The sequence below is a fragment of the Vidua chalybeata genome, chromosome 3 (genome assembly GCF_026979565.1).
Source record: "Vidua chalybeata isolate OUT-0048 chromosome 3, bVidCha1 merged haplotype, whole genome shotgun sequence".
Lineage (NCBI taxonomy): Eukaryota > Metazoa > Chordata > Aves > Passeriformes > Viduidae > Vidua > Vidua chalybeata.
The window spans coordinates 31,036,464-31,054,206 of record NC_071532.1 but is presented as its reverse complement, the minus strand read 5'-3'; the positions used below and the strand labels follow the sequence as shown (position 1 = coordinate 31,054,206).

Sequence of the window (17,743 nt, the reverse complement as noted above, 5' to 3'; positions counted from 1 at the left end):
GTTTTTATTTTGGTTGTTTTCCCCTCCTCCCCCACTGCTTTGTGAATTTATTCAGTTGAGGAACAAACTGAACCAGGAGCAGAATGCCAAGCTGCAGCAACAGAGGGAGTGTTTGAACAAGCGCAACTTGGAGGTGGCAGTCATGGATAAGCGTGTTAATGAGCTGCGCGAGCGGCTGTGGAAGAAAAAGGCAGCTCTGCAACAGAAAGAGAATGTACCAGTAAGTGTGGGCTATTTCGTAACTAAAACATTAATTCTGTGTCTTGTCTGTACAGCCTGAAGTAAAAACTTGCTTGGGGGAAGGGTTGATGAGATGCTAGACTTGTTGTCTTTATCCATATGTAGTGGAAGTCTTGTATTATTAAAGTCCTTTTCATGGTACATTAGTGTTAACCTACTTACTCTTTACAGACAAGAAGTCTTATGTTGTCGTGGAGTTTTATTTTAGGGGTTTTTTTTGCTATTACTACCTCAGCTTTATAATTCTCAGAGCTGTTTCAAAAAAGCACTTTCGATACTGGAGTATCACTACTTGTTTTATTCTTTTTTACTTCTTTTACAAACTCTATGAATGGATACTGCAGAATAAAATTCTTTACGTATTCTTTTTTCCCCCAAGGTTTCTTCAGATGGCAATTTACCACAGCCGGTGGCTTCTGCTCCAAGCCGAGTCGCAGCAGTAGGTCCTTATATCCAGTCCTCTACTATGCCACGTATTGCTTCCAGACCTGAGCTTTTGGTGAAGCCAGCATTTTCAGATGGGACACAAGCTTTGCAGGTACCTGATGGGCCACTGAAAACACAAACACTGCCCAATATGAGAGCTGGGAACAGTTCACAAGCTAAAGCTCCTGCAGGTAATAGCTTACAGTTAATATTTCTTGTCCACACATGCTTTGTTTTCCTACCTAACAGCTCTGTTTTGATGTTTTGTTCTGTTTTAAGCAAAGTGTTACTTGAGATGTCAGTCTTGTTACTTGCAATTTTTCCTGTACCAGTGAATATATATTTTATGAATACTTGAGTTTCTATGATTCAGTGTTAAAAATGAAGTGAATCTATCAGTGAGCACTTTGAGTTGTCATACAGTGTGGACTATAGGAGGATTTTTCTATAAAGTAATTATTTATTTTAAAGTTCCCCTAAGAACTATCCAACAGTGTGTTTGAGTTTCTATAGGCTATTTTAGTACATACCTGGTAACCTGGTAGCCTGGATTTAAAAACTGGCAATGCCAAGTATTCCGATGGTGCATTTTGGAAATGACACGTGTAAAGGATTAACCAATGTAACAAATTTTACAAAGGAGGTGGCTGCTTGTAGTGCAGAAATAGCAGTGAAGTTACTGACTTGCTGAAGAGTGAGGTTTGGCCTCTCCTACTTGGAGAGTTAATGGAGATTTGTTGGCTTCTCTCTGTGGCTTTCTCCTATGAGAGGCAGTTCAGTTCAGTAAGAGAAGTCCAAAGAAACTTTTAGAGAGTTGTAAATATCTCTTCTGTGCTATCCTGGGAGAAGACTCACTTTTCAGCTGGGAGAGAAGAGAAACACTGATCTTCCCAAAAGCAAGAAATGGAGACTGAGCTTGCAGAATAGTTCTGTTTATTTTATATCTCCCTCCCTCCATCTCCAATTCTGGCAGAAGTAACCATTGCACAAAAGCTGTTGCAAGTGTCACTTGCTGTATTGGAGAATGTAGGATTGTTTCTTTTTATTTGGTTTGCTGATCCTAAAACTACTGGAGTAGAATTTAAGCTCTAGACCACACAAAATTTGAATTTTTGCTAGAGGAATGTGTGGTGGTTAGCTATTTGAACTAAAATATCACTTCTTATTTTTAGCATTTGGACAAAAGGACTGCTTTCCTAGAGAGAGTTTTTGGTACTTTGTCAGAATGAAATTTTCTGCTGCTGCTTATTATTACTGTTTGAATTTAACATTACTTAAGTTATTTAGAATTTAGTAGAGAGAATTTGGTGAAATACTTAATAGGAGATTGCAAGCATTTTCTTAGTGGTTTTTGCAGATCTGGATGTCTACTCCAGTGAATGTAAAGATCACAGGTCTTTAATGCAGACCCTAGGTGCACATTAAACACACAGATGATTTTTCTCCTGTTTTGGCTATACCTGGCAGAGTCTGTCTATGCTTTAAACCATCCTGTTTTTCTTTGCACAATGTATCTTTTTATACTTAACATTGTATCACTTTTAACTTGGCACAGATACTCAAGGAAAGTTTCCTACTAACTGGAAAGAAGCCAATCAAGCATTTTTTTTTTGAATGCTTTAAGTGCAGATTTGTGCTATGACAAAGAGTTTTGTTGCTGCTTTTGGTAGTTGTTCTTGAGCTTCATTTGCATTCTCTTTTTAAAACAAACAAATGAAAATCTCTAATGGTAGGTTTTATAGCAGTTAACCTCTATGTGATACTTTTACATTGGCTAGACCTGGCTCTAACAGAAAAAAAGAAATATTTGTGGTAAGTCAATAAAAACTACTATTCTAGCTTAATCTGTTCCACTTATTCTCTCCTAGGTTCTGTGATCCCCAATGCAAAACCTTCCCCATCTGCCCCTGAGTGGAGTAGTTCAAATACAGACAATCATATCAATCAAGGATCAGCCTTGACTTCAGGAAAAGGAATTGTGACAAGTGAAGGACAAGGTATGTTCTTGTGTGCTTGGCTAATCTTAAAATTCGGAGAATCTAGTTGATGATACCTCTCTTCTAAATGCTTTAGTAAATAATTGAGAATTCATTTGAAAGCACAAAAAAAAAAAAATCAAAGAATATTGCCATTGCTTTGCTATGGTGTTGCAGGGTTTTTAAGAAAGAAACCAAACCCACAACTTGCATCAGGTGGTGAAGAAGATCCTAGTTCCTTCTTACATGCCCCTATTGAATTTGCATAATTCAGTATTTGACAGGCCCAGGGGCCATTAGTGCAGAGATAGGATGGATGCCAAAAGCATCCCCTGCATACACTGTGGTAAATATTGCACGCAGCAGGACTCTCACCCCTACAATTGTGCCATCCCTTTTGAAAGTTGTCTCCTCTCTCTTCAACAACAGCTGAAGGAGAAACTTTTTTACGAGACAGAGAGAAGAAGGTGCGTCCATTCTCCATGTTTGACTCTGTGGACCAGTCTGCTGGGCTGGGCACGCTGAGGAAGAACCAGAGCAGCGAGGATCTCCTGCGGGAAGCACAGGTATGCAGGGAGCCCGGGCTGCTGCTTCCATCTACCAGGGCTTACCCACAGCTCTTCTAATGTGGCTGGCAGAAAGCTCTGAGAAGCACTGAGGCCAGCTTTTTTAAAAGACTGCTTCTGAGAAGAAAACTCTCTTAGGCTTTTAATGGCAATTGGTTACTCCAAATCATTCTCTACAGTCACTGTGCTGGGAATCTGTGGCTGTATTACTTGTACGAGTGTGTACTTTTCCCCCAAAGACACAAAGAGGCATTTGCACATTTGTTTGGTTTTTTTTTTCAAAATCATCTACATACTTGTTTCACTCTTTAATGCAACACTGTCCTTCAGATGTTTGATAGCAGCACCTTTCCACCTAAATTTTGGCATGAGGGCACAGTTTGATCAGGTAGGGGTGCACTAGCCTACAACTGGGGATGAGAGGTGCTTTGTTAGAGAGCAACCTCTTGCCAACAGAGGGTCTGATATCTCTAGAGAAATTATTTTGCCCTGCCATTGCTACTGTTTTAAACATACCTGTTACAGAAAGAATTAAAGAGAATTGGCTCAAAGTATTTAAAAATATCAGTGATGACAAAATGTTTCAAGCAGTTTCTTCTTATTTTCAGTGATGATGTAAACCTTATTACAGAAGTAGTAGACATAAGATACTTTGAGGCTCTTTGGTCCTTCATAGCAGAACTCCTAAATCATGTTTTACTGTTTTATCTTAATGATTTTTTTTGTCTTTCAGACAACCAATAAAAATGTAACCAAGGTGCCACCACCTGTCCCCACTAAACCAAAACAGATAAACTTGCCTTACTTTGGTCAAGCCAGTCACCTGCAACCTGCTGATACAAAGCTGGATGGAAACCTGCAGAAGCTGCCTTTGGCTATTGCAGCTGCGGGGAACAAGCAAAAACCAGTGGCACAGCAGCCTTCTCATCCTTCTCAGCAGATACAGCAAAGAATTTCAGTACCTCCTGCAGGTTCTTCCTCTAGCCAGGATCAAATTCTTCCTTCCTCCAAACAGGAGAGTCCCCCAGCAGCAGCTGTGAGACCTTTTACTCCTCAGCCATCCAAAGAGACTTCACTGCCACCATTTCGAAAGCCTCAGACTGTGGCTGCAAGTTCCATTTACAGCATGTACACCCAGCAGCAGACTCCTGGGAAGAACTTCCAGCAGGCAGTGCAGAGTGCTTTGACAAGGACACAGACCAGAGGACCACACTTCCCAAGTGGTAAGTATGTGGCTCTCTCCCTCTCTTGTCTGATAAACCTCAGATAAATGTTCTTTCCACCTGGTCTGTGGGTATGAAGCTGTTCTTTAGGGGAGTTAAGTGGGTGAGGGCAGCTGTAAGAATCTTAGGTGGATCTTCCATGCTGTGTAAGAGTGTTAACAAGAAGTGCAGAATGTCTGTCTTGGGTTTGCAAGATAACCAATGGTCTATCTGGGTACCAGATTAGTTCTGTTCAGGTTTTTTGTACTCTGCTTCTTTGCCCTACACAAAGAATACACAACCTGGTTCACCTTTTTGTTGTTTTTCTCTTGTTGATCAAATACTCAAACTTGTTTCCCCCCGACCCCTCTCTGAACTGCTCCACAGTGTATGGCAAGCCTGTGATGGCGGGAGCTGGGGTACAGAATCAGCTTCTGCAGACTGAGAACATCTACTCCAACCTCCAGGGCAAGCCAGGCAGCCCAGAGCCTGAGATGGAAACAGCAGCCTCTGCTCATGAGAACCACGAACCAGAGCGGATACCCCGTCCCCTGAGCCCCACCAAGCTGCTGCCTTTCCTGTCCAACCCCTACCGCAACCAGAGCGACGCCGACCTGGAGGCGCTGCGGAAGAAGCTGTCCAATGCGCCCAGACCGCTGAAGAAACGCAGCTCTATTACTGAGCCAGAGGGGCCTAATGGCCCCAACATTCAGAAGCTGCTGTATCAGAGGACCACTCTGGCTGCAATGGAGACTATCTCAGCTCCCTCGCATCCCTCCAAACAGACAGCATCAGCTGCCAGTCCTGAAAGCCCAGTGGAAATCCCAAATCCTTATCTAAGCACAGAGTCAGAAAAAGAAATGGCTGCTTCCATGCCAGAAGCAGCTATTGCTGAGGAGACAGAAAGCACAGCAGCAGAGCAGAGTGAAGCTCCTCTTCCCCCTGTACCTTTGGACCCTGTACCTGAAGCTGTGTCGGACAGTGATGAACTCATGCAGCCCAAACCAGAAGAGCCAAACCTAGAAGCTCCACTGCCACTGGAGGTGTACATGGAAGAATATCCTCCGTACCCACCACCTCCCTATCCATCAGGGGAACCAGAGAGTTTGGGAGAGGATTCATTCAATATGAGGCCTCCTGAAGTTACTGGACAGTTTTCCTTGCCTCCTGTAAGTATTAGCTTACAACTGGGGTTCCCTGTCAATAAGTCCTCTCAAGTGCTGCCATAAACCTTGTCCATTGTGTTGTAGAGTTCAGGCAGATGTGGGAGAACAGTCACACAGTCTGCAACAGTCTCTGTTGGTATCTGTTCTATTTGTGTGATGCTTTTATCTCTAGACTGCATGACAGTAATGAAAAGTCTCTCTTGTCCCTAGAATTAATGACATAATGGAAAGTTTTGAATGGAATACACAAATAGTAAAACTCTACAGAGCTGTAAAGAATTCTTCCTTCTAGAAGTCTGCCTACACACAGATTTTACTTCCTTTTTAAGAGAAATTAAAGCTGATTTTTTTTTTCCTTGAGGTACAGATACAGATTTCGCAAGCATTTCCCACTATTGCTAGCATGAGCTGGGGACTAATTTTCTTAATCCTGGATTGCATTTGTTTATCTGAATGTACCTTTCTTGAAAAATAAGTAGGAACAGATTTCTTTAGTTTCTATCTAAAAAACTCATTTGTAGATATCAGCTGTTTGTACTTCTTCTACTGAATGTTTCCTGAATTTCTTTGAAATCTGATTTACCATCAGTTCCTCTCAAGTTGCATCAAAATGGAGTCTCTTGGGACTGGGAGGAGGCAGCATTTTTTACTATTTTATTTTGCAAGTTTGTATCTGTGTGAGGTATGATGTTATCTCACTGTTGCAGAACAAAAATGCTTAATGTTTTTGGTTTCTCAAAGACTTTCTTTAAAAACCTATAAAGGAGAGTTTTGATAACAGTTTTCATAACCTGATACATGAAAGTGGTTTTTTCCTCTATCACTTCAGTGCAGAGGAGGTAAAACATTTAAATGTGCTTTTTAGCCTTGTAATTTGTGCATGGAGTAGACATTTCATGTGTTCATGCTTTAAAGATTTTGTTCTTGCTCCCTTTTACAAGGAAACTTGAGTGGTAGGAGTTCCTGAATTGTGAGAACTCACTTCTGCTTGGTTTTGTAGTAATTCTGCAATGATGAGAAGAAACCAGCCCAACTTCTTGATTTCATATTTAAATCTGTGGGTTGTTCTGCCAGGCTCACTCTTGGAAAAGCCTCTACTTTTGATATTACATACAAATCTACAGGCAGAAGAGCATTTCATGGGAATCTCTACTTAAATATCGTATCTCCACATGCCTGCTCTTGCAGAATATCAGTCAGTTCTAGTCATCTTTGCCTGGACATCTGTCAGAAATTTACATACCCTCATGAATAGTGTTATTGCTGCTGCCCAGGCAGCTGGGCGAGCGCTGAGCTAATGCGAGCGCGTTTCCTAAAGGAATGGGTACAAACTCAGCTATAGAAATACTTGGTTTCCAGTATCAATGGGAGCATCTAAAGTAATTCTGCACTTGGTTCTGTATTTTCCCAAAACCATTTTCCATCACTGCTTGCTCCTGCTAACCTCTGGTATACCTAGAAAAATGTTAGGAACTTTAGATCAGCATTTAAAGTAGTGTACTCTGTGGAGGGTGCTGCTTGGTTTGTCTGACAGCTATGAGAGTTAATGGTAAAATTGTCCAAACAACAAGAAAAAAATTGCATCTTTTCCTGATCTTTGGTAGTTTGACTACTCTGTTGATGTCTGATCAAGGTAATTCTGTATGAGAGTTCAATAATGACCTTGTCCAGAGATAAAGGCAGAGATCTTTCATAACATGCTTAACCTGATATATTCATAATGTGTTTGGGGATCTGTAAAAAATACTATAAATATCATATTAAACACTTTTCTAGTTGATAATTTCTGCTGCCATTCCCAAATAAGCAGTTTTGCATTCATCATCTTTCCAGGAAAAAAAGTGCCTGTAACTTGTGTTACCTTTTCACAGGGGAAGAGGACGAATTTGCGTAAGACCGGCTCCGAAAGGATTGGCCACGGAATGAGAGTGAAATTCAATCCCTTGGCATTGCTTCTGGATTCATCTTTGGAGGGAGAGTTTGACCTTGTGCAGAGAATAATTTATGAGGTACAAATGCTAATTTGTGAGACAAGGAATTCCAATCCTGGTTGAAACTGGGAAGTCATAGCTTTTCTGGACTAGTGCAGAACCTAGATCTGTTCTTGAGGAGATTAAATCTCCTGCCAGTGGCAAATGACACCACAAGCATCACTGGTTCAAAGTGATCATATTTGGAGGCTGATTTTAAGTCTATTAAATCCACAGTGGATTTTTAGTTTCAAGACTATAAATTTGCAGGACACCTTTTTTCTCACTTTTTATGTAGTGTTTCATTCCCTGTCTGGCATATCATCAGATAATTTGGTAGGCAAAATCCATGTGAACTTTGCTCACAGTTAAATAAACATATATCAGAAATTTATTGAAAGTACTTTTAGTAACTTATGAAGATCCTGTTTCTCTGAACCACACTGTTAAAGGGAAGACTGCAAGCTTAAATATGAGTCTTGGTGCAAAATTGGTAGTGGTTGTAGCCTTCTTGCTCGTGTCCTTCCTAGAAATACGGCACAAATTCATATTTCAGAATAATAAAATGGATATTTGTATGAGAAGAGGTGTTTATTCCAGAGAGTTTCACCTGAATGTGATTGTTCCTTTCTGGCTGGCCAGGTGGAAGATCCTAGCATGCCCAATGATGAAGGAATTACTGCTCTGCACAACGCTGTGTGTGCCGGGCACACGGAAATTGTGAAGTTCCTGGTGCAGTTTGGGGTGAACGTGAACGCTGCAGACAGCGATGGATGGTAAGGATTTCATTAAGTGGCTCCTTATGGATGATCTCCACAAGAGTCAGGACTCAGGAGCTGCTGCAAGTCCCTCAGAATGTCCCTTGTTTTTCTCCTGAGGAGCTGGCAATGAGTTTTCTTTCCAAAGCAGAGCAACAGCAGTTCTCTGTGGGGCATCATATGGGACTGTGCAGATGGGAAAATAGGGAAATTAAAGCAATATTTCCTGTATGAAAAAATACTGTAGGGGTGGACACAGTTGTCAGGAAATTGCTCTGTTTCTTTGAGATACTGAAGACAGCTTATAATGAGCCTTATGCTGAAATTCCCAATATCCTCTGTGAGATAACCTATAACTTACCTGTGCTCTGGGCATTATCTAGCCCTGAAAACTCTCCCCAGTTCTTTGTCAAATAATCAGCCAACTTGAAACCAAAATGAAGTGGAAAACCATAATCTTCAAGCAAGTCTTGCAGCTGATAATGTGTTACAAATCCTTTTTACAAATAACTAGGGAGATTATTTATGGAAGGCTGGTGCAGGGGGTAGTGATCTTACTGTTATTTTTGCCTATAACAGAAGTGCTTGAGGTCTAAAACGGAATAAAGATGCTTGTGCTCCCTCAACCTAAGGGGTTATCACAATTATGTGTGCTTGTCACGACGTCAAATCTTGTAATAATCTAGATTGTAAGAGGCATGATGTCAGGAAGATTTCTGAGTGGGTTTTCAATATTGATTAATCGTTGAATTTTTAGTGCCTTAATGAATGTTCCTAAAATGTTAATAGATTACAGAAAGGTAGAATAACTTGAAGATCTGTATGGAAACTTAGCTTTAGGGCTCAAGCAGCTCTCAGTAGCTCCTGTTACGTGTGAAAAGCAATTGCTCTTGACATGCTGGGTGAGGTGCTGTGCTGGGCAGCGCTCAGCAGGGCAGGGCTATTGCTCAGGTCCTGCAGGCATGGACACTGTTTGCTCCCAGGGCTCTGTGAGCACTCTGTGAGCAGTGGGAGTGAAGTGCCATCCTTCTGTGCTTGCCTTGCAGGACCCCTCTGCACTGTGCAGCATCCTGCAATAACGTGCAGGTGTGCAAGTTCCTGGTGGAGTCGGGGGCTGCGGTCTTTGCCATGACCTACAGCGACATGCAGACGGCTGCGGACAAGTGCGAGGAGATGGAGGAAGGCTACACACAGTGCTCCCAGTTCCTGTATGGTGAGTGCCATCCTGAGTCCTGGAGCACACCAGGGGCTCCCCTGCCACCTCTCAGTTCATTTGTGCATGAGGAGGGGTGAGTTGCGCACTCAAGTTAGGTACCTGTGCCACGTTCGTCTTGGAAAGAGAGAAGTTTTCAGCAGCTTCCTGTCACAGAATGAGTTCCATGGAGGACTTCCATGAGTTCCATTAACTTTGTAATACTCACCCTGTGGAGGGAGATCTGAGTAACAGAAGGTTTCTTTATATTAAAAGCTTTGACTGAAGCATGTGCATTGAGAGATACACCAGTTAGGTGAATTTTGCCACATAAGAACTTCTTTTACCTGAAAACAAAAGTGGTATGGATATGTCAGTAGGCAGTTCATAGCTGTTACCTGGTGTCTTGAAATGAGTATTTCCTAATGTGCATCTTAGAACCAGAAAAGGTATTGCCAAGTTCCTGCCTCGATGGATATTAGTAAACACTGAATTTGACTTTACCTTCCTCACTTTTTTCTTCACTTGCATTTAAAAAGAAATCCCATATTAAGTTTAGATTTTATTCAAATAGTAAGGCTACAGAGATACTATCTTTGAATGGAGAAAATTAATTCCCCCTAGGGTGTGATGAGTATTAGTCAGTGAGGTTTTACATTACTGTATGTTTTGTGTGTAATGAGGTTTTAAATTACTTTCCTCTATTTTGTATGCACGCACCAGCTGGTGTGTCATCTCTTTGCAAGAGGTTAGAGTAACAGCAGTGTAACACAGCAGAAAAAGCTGTAAAACTGCCTTTCTGCTTTTGTGGCACAGGCGAGAGCTGAGTTTCTCTAAGCTGCTCCTAAGCCAGGAGATTTCAAAACAGTCTGTCCAGCTATCCTCACTAAGCTTGGAAACTGTGTATTTGGTGCCAAATATATAGTTTTCTCTGTAAAGGGAGGAAGCCTTTTTAACTGGCATCAAAATTTGTAGGCTAAGCAAAATTCAATTTGGTTTTGTATCCAGACTCAGAGGGGGGTCATCGACACCAAATACCCAAGGAAGATTGCAGTATTAGGTGAAAAAATAATACTTGTCTAATATTTTAAACTGATTTTAATTCAGATATGAATTAAGAGATGGTATATTTGCGTTGAACAGCTCTTGAAGGATTTCTTTCAGGAATTTGTCTAATTCTTAAATTCAGGTAAACTGCTCATGAGATCCTGTGGAAAGGAGGTCTGTGGTCTCATTATATACAGCATGAAGAAATCCATTCTTTTTGTTTGTGGGGTTTTTTTATGGCCTGCCATGTGGTGATTTCACTTGATACTCTGCTTTCTGTTGAGTTTGGGAATCTTCTTGTGTTATGAGGCACTTTTTCATGGGTCCTGAAAGAACTGTAAGGCTTCGGTAGCTGAACAGCCAATACCATCAAGAGAGAGTTTCAGTGGTTTCAATCTGGAAAAACTGGCCAAAAACTTATTGTTCCATCAGAAATTAGTCCCATTGCTAAGACTGGTTCTTCTTGCCTGTAGTTACTGTAAGAAATTATTCCCTGCCTAAGACTGCTTCTGTAAAAGAAGTTTGGGAATGTGTATTTGTTTCCAGAACTGCACTAAAACCTGGCCCTCTAACCTCATTATTAAGCTAATAAACCCTGGTGTAATTCATTGATTCACCTAATCTTTTTTGTTGCAAATGATGTCCAATATCAAGTAAGAGGTACAGGTAGATTTAAATAAAACTAGTCATCCTTTAGCATTGATTAAATGACAGGCCTGATGCTGCTTAAGTATGGACATTTTCACTTTCTTAAATGTAATGCCTGTGCTGACTCTGTTTGCCCCACTACCCTGGTGTGACTACAAACACCCCTTTAGGACACCACATGCAGTGTGTGAATCTTCTTTATCTACTTTGATGCTCAGTGCTCAATCTTCCCTTCCACCTGGAGCAGAGCACAGCTTTGGCCAAACCTCTAATTATACCAAATGCAAAGCAAGGGAATAGTTTCTCTGCACAGAGCTTATCATGCACTGGAAGGAATTTAATGTTATGTGCTGAGCTGGTGTGCAGAAGTGAAGAACTTGATTTGAGCAGATGTAGGTGGTAATAGGCACGTGATGAAATCGGAAAGGACAAGTTTTGTGATACAGTATGCAGTGTACTCTCTGCTCCTGAAAATACCAAAACCAACCAAAAAAAATCACAGTAGAATTCAGTATTTTAAAATAATTACGGAAGAGAAAATCAACTGGTGTACAAACTGAGATACCTTTTCCAGTTTTGTGCTTAGAGGCTGAGGAAATGGGTACCGAAAGAAGAGTATCATCTCTGGCTACAGCTGTAAAATGAGCAAGTTCTGAATAACCCTGCAGGCCACATGTGTGAACTCCAAAACATCTTGGTCTGGAAATAATTTAACAGAGTTCTGTTTCTGAAGGCAGTGTTTAAAACAAGAAAAAAAAAAATAAAAGTAGTGTTAGAAATGAAGAACTGCTGAGATAACCAAAAGCAGCTGTAGAGTAGCAGGCAGATCTCTCAGGTTCGGGGCTGAGATGCAACTTGCTTTAAAGTTCTGAAATAAAATTACCCAGGTAGCAAATGACACCACAAGCATCAAAATGACAGTGGGGGTCAACCCAAGCAAGTATTGCTATCTCCCTCTGAGAGAAAGAGATTACTATTGCACTAAGAGTACAGAAAGTTTCTTGCTCATCACTTAGGTCTAGAAAGCATGGACACAAAAATATAACCTTTTATCAGTCAGTGCTGCTCTCCCCATTTGCCTTGTATTTTTTGAGCATGTTTAAGGAAGGAATCTGTCTGCTGTAAATAACTTCACAAGGCCACTTCTTCCAGGGCCAGCTCTGAGTAGGCAGTATGGCGCCAAGTAGGTAGGAATTTTGGGGTTTTTTCCCTGGACTGTCTTCCAGTAAGAATAAAGGAGTCTTCCCTTCTGTTGTCCTTTCTATTTATGTATTTTCTTCTCAGTTGAGCTGCTCTGTGTTTGCAATGTTGCAGGAGTGCAGGAGAAGATGGGGATCATGAACAAAGGAGTGATTTATGGGCTGTGGGATTACGAGGCTCAGAACGACGACGAGCTGTCCATGAAGGAAGGAGACTGCATGACAATCCTGCGCCGGGAGGATGAGGAAGAGATCGAGTGGTGGTGGGCACGGCTCAATGACAAGGAGGGCTACGTGCCCCGAAACCTGCTAGGGGTGAGTCCTGGCTGCTTCCAGAGCCAAAAAACGCCACCCCAGGATGTGGAGTGTACACAGCATTGTATTCTCCTTGGATCTCTTGCATCGAGGTGCAGCTTTAAGAGTCAATAGGAAGGAGATGACATTCTCCATCTTTATTTAGGGAGCTGAATACCTTGGCAGAGTGGGTTAACACCCTCTGTTTAAGGTACTTAACACAAATTAATGGGTGCCCAAAAGAACATGTATCACCACCCTGCTATACACAGCATGCCCTGATACCAGCTTTGTCTCACCACCTTAGAGGAAAAAAGCCTCTTTTATCTAAACATGATGTGTGAATAAGATTTTCTTGAGCATGTTCTCACGCACATGGGGTGATTTTAGGACTGTCCTGTGTAGGGCTAGGAGCTGGACTCAGTGATTCTTTGGAGGGGTCCCTTCCAACTCAGGATATTCTGTGATTTTTTGAGAATTTTCCCTGTTTCAAAAAAGTAATGTACTGGCACAAAGGGCCTTCAGAACTGAAACTTGCATGAAGAGTGAGTCATGAGTCCTTCGCTGTGTATACAGGGCACTTTTTGATCCAAGGAGATAAACACTGCAAAAATCTAGGTTATCATTTTTTCTAGTGTTGGAAAACAGATTACATTGCTCAGTAAAGGCAGATCTTTGTTTTCTCCTGTGCTTTTTAAGTAACCTTTAACCATATGTCCAAGGCCTTACATGAATGGCTTCTCCTTCTCTCATCACCCTTTGTATTGCCTTTTATTAAAAACAACAGTGTACTAATAAGATCCTTTCAATTATGTCCCTGTATTTCTCCTCATAGCTGAGTTGCTAGAAAACAATGGCAGATGGACACATACATAAAAATTCCATTAAGCTTTTTTCTGCAATTCTAGTTGCCCTGGTGCTGGAGATAAGACATTCTCTAAGATTAACCACTGTGAATTTTAGCTGATTGATGTATGATGCTTGAAAGAGGCTGAGCCTCCTTCCTCATGCAGATAATCCTTACTCTTAAACTGCTTGGATTTTGCAAAGCAACTCGTATCTAATGCAAAATCAGTTTTCATGTCTGTATCATTTCCAGGTCAGGCCTACACACCATGTACTGTAAAATCCTGCCTAACATACTACTCCTGCTCAGTTTTTCCCCCTCTCCGAAGTAAACGTTTCTAAATTGAGAGCAGCCATCATCCCTGAACAGTAGGGTTAAAATGGCAGCTTTTTGATTTTTGCCTGCCCTGTGGTGAATTGTGCATGTAGTGCTTGTTCATAGGCTTGTGCTTTGAGCCTGAGCACAGGTGTGTAAGAGCACAAGGAACATCTGTGCTTCTAGAAAAAAAAAGTACAAGGCAGCACAGATTAAACTGGGATCAAAACTTACCTTTGTAAGCACAACACAGTCCAAACAGAATCTCTGGGGAAAACTACACAGTATTAATTAACTGTGACACTCCTGTGTCTGTTCAATTGTTCTTGTGCTGCCACTGAAATGGCACTGTGGTGATTCTCCAAAGCAATTATTGGTCTCTTAATATAGCAGCTGAATTCTAGTCAATGATGTTCACCTAAGAGGAAAGCATTTGGTAGATTAATGTATTCTTATTTTTATCATAGTTGCTTTATCCTTTTGCAGCCAGGTGTACTGAATAAAAACAAGGATTAAACTACCAGTATCAGTGCTCTACCCTTCTTAGTGACTCCCCAGTTCCCTAAGCTAGTAAGATAACACTGTCATGTCAAAGGGAGTCTTTTGAACACTGTCAGGTGCTATGATATGTAACTGACTGACTTCCTCTATAAGAATGGTGAAATCACAGCAGGCTGAGACAGACTTGTGGTGAAGTCATTGGCCTTTTCTTAGTCACTGAGAAAAGAAGAAAGCCAGAGTCTGGGTAAAGAGAGAAGGGGGCAGCTTTAAGGAGAGCTTTAAGCTGTGATGTAGACAGCTTGCATTGCCATTTAGAGCATGAAGGATTCATCTTTCCTAACTGGATGAAGTATAGCCTCCTATTTTCATATGCCAGTGGCCATGCTTTTCAGAACAGCAGCTGTTCCCCAAGCCCTTCCAAGTGGAAGCCAACAACTTCCCAGGCACCTTGTCCCTGCTGTGTGCTGTCCCAGGCTGTGTCCTGTCAGTTGTTCCCTGCACACCTGTGTGTGACCAGGTTTTCCCAGCTTTTACAAAGATGGGGTAACTGAGAGGTGTTTTAAAAGATTTTATTCCATTATCAGTCTTGATGATTAGTGAGATACAAGAGATGTAAAACTCAACACCATTCCATCAGAAGCCAACCTATCTCCTGGTTACAATACCTTATAAATGTTTTTCAGCCTATTAGCTTTTGCCACACAATGCTGCTATTACTTCTAACACCAACCACCTCTATTTTTTTCCCCACACAGTCCTGCTACAATGCATCTTTCACAGTTCTAATTCTCTAAAATATCTAGTCTTTTTGCAAGGCCATATTTTGAAACTTGTTGAAACTTGTTTCTAGTTCAATCTAGTTCTGAAATCAACACACCTTATCTCCGTGTTTGCATACAGATGTACAAGACTGTGTGAGCTTTCTATTTTAAGAATTCTTTACAAATTCATTTCCCACAGCCAGGCTGTGTGAGCAGCACATGGCCCAGGGGCCACAAGCTGGCAGGGACCAGTTTCCTACTGGGCAGGTCACTAGTGGAACTGGCCACCTCCCCTCCACTCTCTAAAGCAAAGCTCCTCCACTTCCATGGTCCATCTGCAGACAGATGTTTCCAGCTTGCCCAAAGCTATACTGCCATAAAAGCTGATGGGTGAGAGAAAGCAAACCAGACTTCACCTCTCTGGTCCCATTTTTAAAACAGAGAACAATTCCACAGTTCACTGAACACAGAAGCCTGTTGACTTACAAAGCCATGTGCTTTTTCTGGCCCATCCATCTGGGTAGAGCAGAAAGTACTCAGTTATGTGCTGTTCAATACCTTCCTTTTGTACTGACACAGTTGGTATTTTTTAAGCTTCCCTAAGACTGCTAAATTCATATTTATCAGTGCCCTGGGTGTTTTTTATAAGTATGCTTTTTGCTACTATGGATTACATTAGAATTGTAGCACCAAAGAGACGGGGTTCTTGTTCCTTTATTTTTTCTTTTAAAAAAAGTAACCTTTTAAAGTACTAAAATTTTAAACCTCATTTCTGTTTTACCCTCAGCTGTATCCAAGGATTAAACCTAGACAAAGAAGCTTGGCATGAAATAGTACAGAAGCCAGATTCTTGAAGTACTAATCATGGATAACTTACAGCAAAAAAAAGTCCATTTTGTGTTGGTTCCAATATCATGAGACTTATTTCAATGACAATGTTATTTGAAAGCTATGAAAAATGTGCTTTGAAAACAAATGAAGGATTGATGCATTACCAAATGGATGAGGGCATTGTACAATATTAAATAATGCTTACAAGCAAATGAAATTCTGCTGCCTCTGGTCGAATCAAGCCATTATGTTCAAGTACCCACCCGGTTGTCTTCAGACATGGCAGAAGAGAGTCTCACTTCTTTTCTGTATTAAATATAAGGACCTTTTGAATTTGCCATTGAAGGAATCATCGTGAAACAGACAACTTGGCTTCGTCCAAATTTATCCCGAGGCTTTTTCCAAATGGGAGAAATTGAAGTATGTGCACAGCACCCAACTTCTTATTGCTGGAAGCAGAATGTTTGTTAAAAGAAGCTAAAAAACTTGAAGTGCATCTGAAGAGTAACAACCACATGACCAATCCATTAAGCAATAACTTTTAAAAAAAGCTGTAGCATCTTAGAAATTCTATGTATTCAAAATATCGTGTGCTGTAACAGAAATGTAGTTTTAGATTCCTCTTTTTACAAAGAGCCTCATGTATTTATTGTATTTTGTACTTTGAAGACTAAGTGTAGAAACTTTCTGTAGTCCTTGACAATGTACTTGTTTTTACTCTACTTGTTTACTCCATCATTAAACTTTTGTCTCCTCTTAAGCTTTAACTCTTGGTATTTTAATAGTGATTTTTATTAGAAATGTTACCAGTAAGACACACTGTTGTTCTACATTACACTAACTTTCAGCTACTTTCTGTATTAAAGTGAGCCCTTCCTCCCCCATCAATTCAAGGTAGTTTTTCTGCATTTAAAATTGAGCTGAATCTGTTAGTGACACATTGTTAACCTTAAAAACTAAGGGACATACTTAAGAAAAAAACCCAACTTGGTACAAGTATTTTCCAAATAAAGCCTTTCCTATAGAGCTGTCCTTTCCATCTCTCCATTTGGCAATAATTTGATACTGAACAGTATTTAACGGAGGAGCAATTAATTCCTTAAGGGTATTTAGAAAGTGCCTCACCCTGCAGGCTCGTGTTTTCCTACTAGGTAAGTCCTACTGCTTTCTGAAAAGGTGCCCATAAGGAAGAAATAGTTTGTAAGGAGGACACAATTCCTCAGGTGGGGAAACTAAAGGCAGCAGCAATTGGCTCACAGTCACAGCCTCTGCTTTCAACAGGCTGGGTGTGGGGTATATAGTATCAATCTCTAAGAAAAAAAAAGTGCTTATTTTCAGCAGAAATAACAGTCTGGCAAACTTTATTTCTACTTTTTTTTTTTTTTTTTTTTTAATTTAAATGCTTTCCTGTATTTCAAAGGAAGATAAATAAGATACAGGAACTCAAGATTCCACCTGAAAGCATGTACTTGCTACTCAAATTCTTTAAAGAATATTTAACTAGGCTAGCACTGGGGCTTGGAACCCCTGAGTACAGGTGTTTAGATATGCAATACTATCTCTTAACTAATTTCAGATATGCAGGATGTTGTTCAAAAAGCACTTTTTAAAACCAGACTGTCAAGCTATAATGAGCTTTTCTTCCTGAAGTCCTGTAAAACACATTAAATATAAAGATACTAGCAAAGCAGTGTTTTCAGAACTTGTACTGAGGATTGATACTAAACTAAAGCCTTTGTCCAGAGGCTATATGAGAGTAGGCACAGACTGTCAGACCCATAAAAATGAGGTTGCAATTTCTTTT

At 40.7% G+C, this 17,743-nt stretch overlaps 1 protein-coding gene across 1 annotated transcript in view; it reads left to right on the top strand.

Annotated features, from left to right (window-relative positions):
• TP53BP2 (tumor protein p53 binding protein 2) overlaps positions 1-16,706 on the top strand; it is a 51,990-nt gene extending 35,284 nt beyond the window's left edge. The window contains exons 8-18 of the mRNA XM_053939038.1: positions 56-220; positions 620-857; positions 2,535-2,663; positions 3,072-3,208; positions 3,942-4,431; positions 4,798-5,579; positions 7,448-7,585; positions 8,189-8,322; positions 9,351-9,517; positions 12,506-12,705; positions 15,896-16,706. Coding sequence (XP_053795013.1) covers positions 56-220; positions 620-857; positions 2,535-2,663; positions 3,072-3,208; positions 3,942-4,431; positions 4,798-5,579; positions 7,448-7,585; positions 8,189-8,322; positions 9,351-9,517; positions 12,506-12,705; positions 15,896-15,937 — 2,622 coding nt within the window. The 3' untranslated portion in view covers positions 15,938-16,706. The remainder of the gene's footprint in view (positions 1-55; positions 221-619; positions 858-2,534; positions 2,664-3,071; positions 3,209-3,941; positions 4,432-4,797; positions 5,580-7,447; positions 7,586-8,188; positions 8,323-9,350; positions 9,518-12,505; positions 12,706-15,895) is intronic.
• The last annotated feature ends 1,037 nt before the right edge of the window (positions 16,707-17,743 follow it).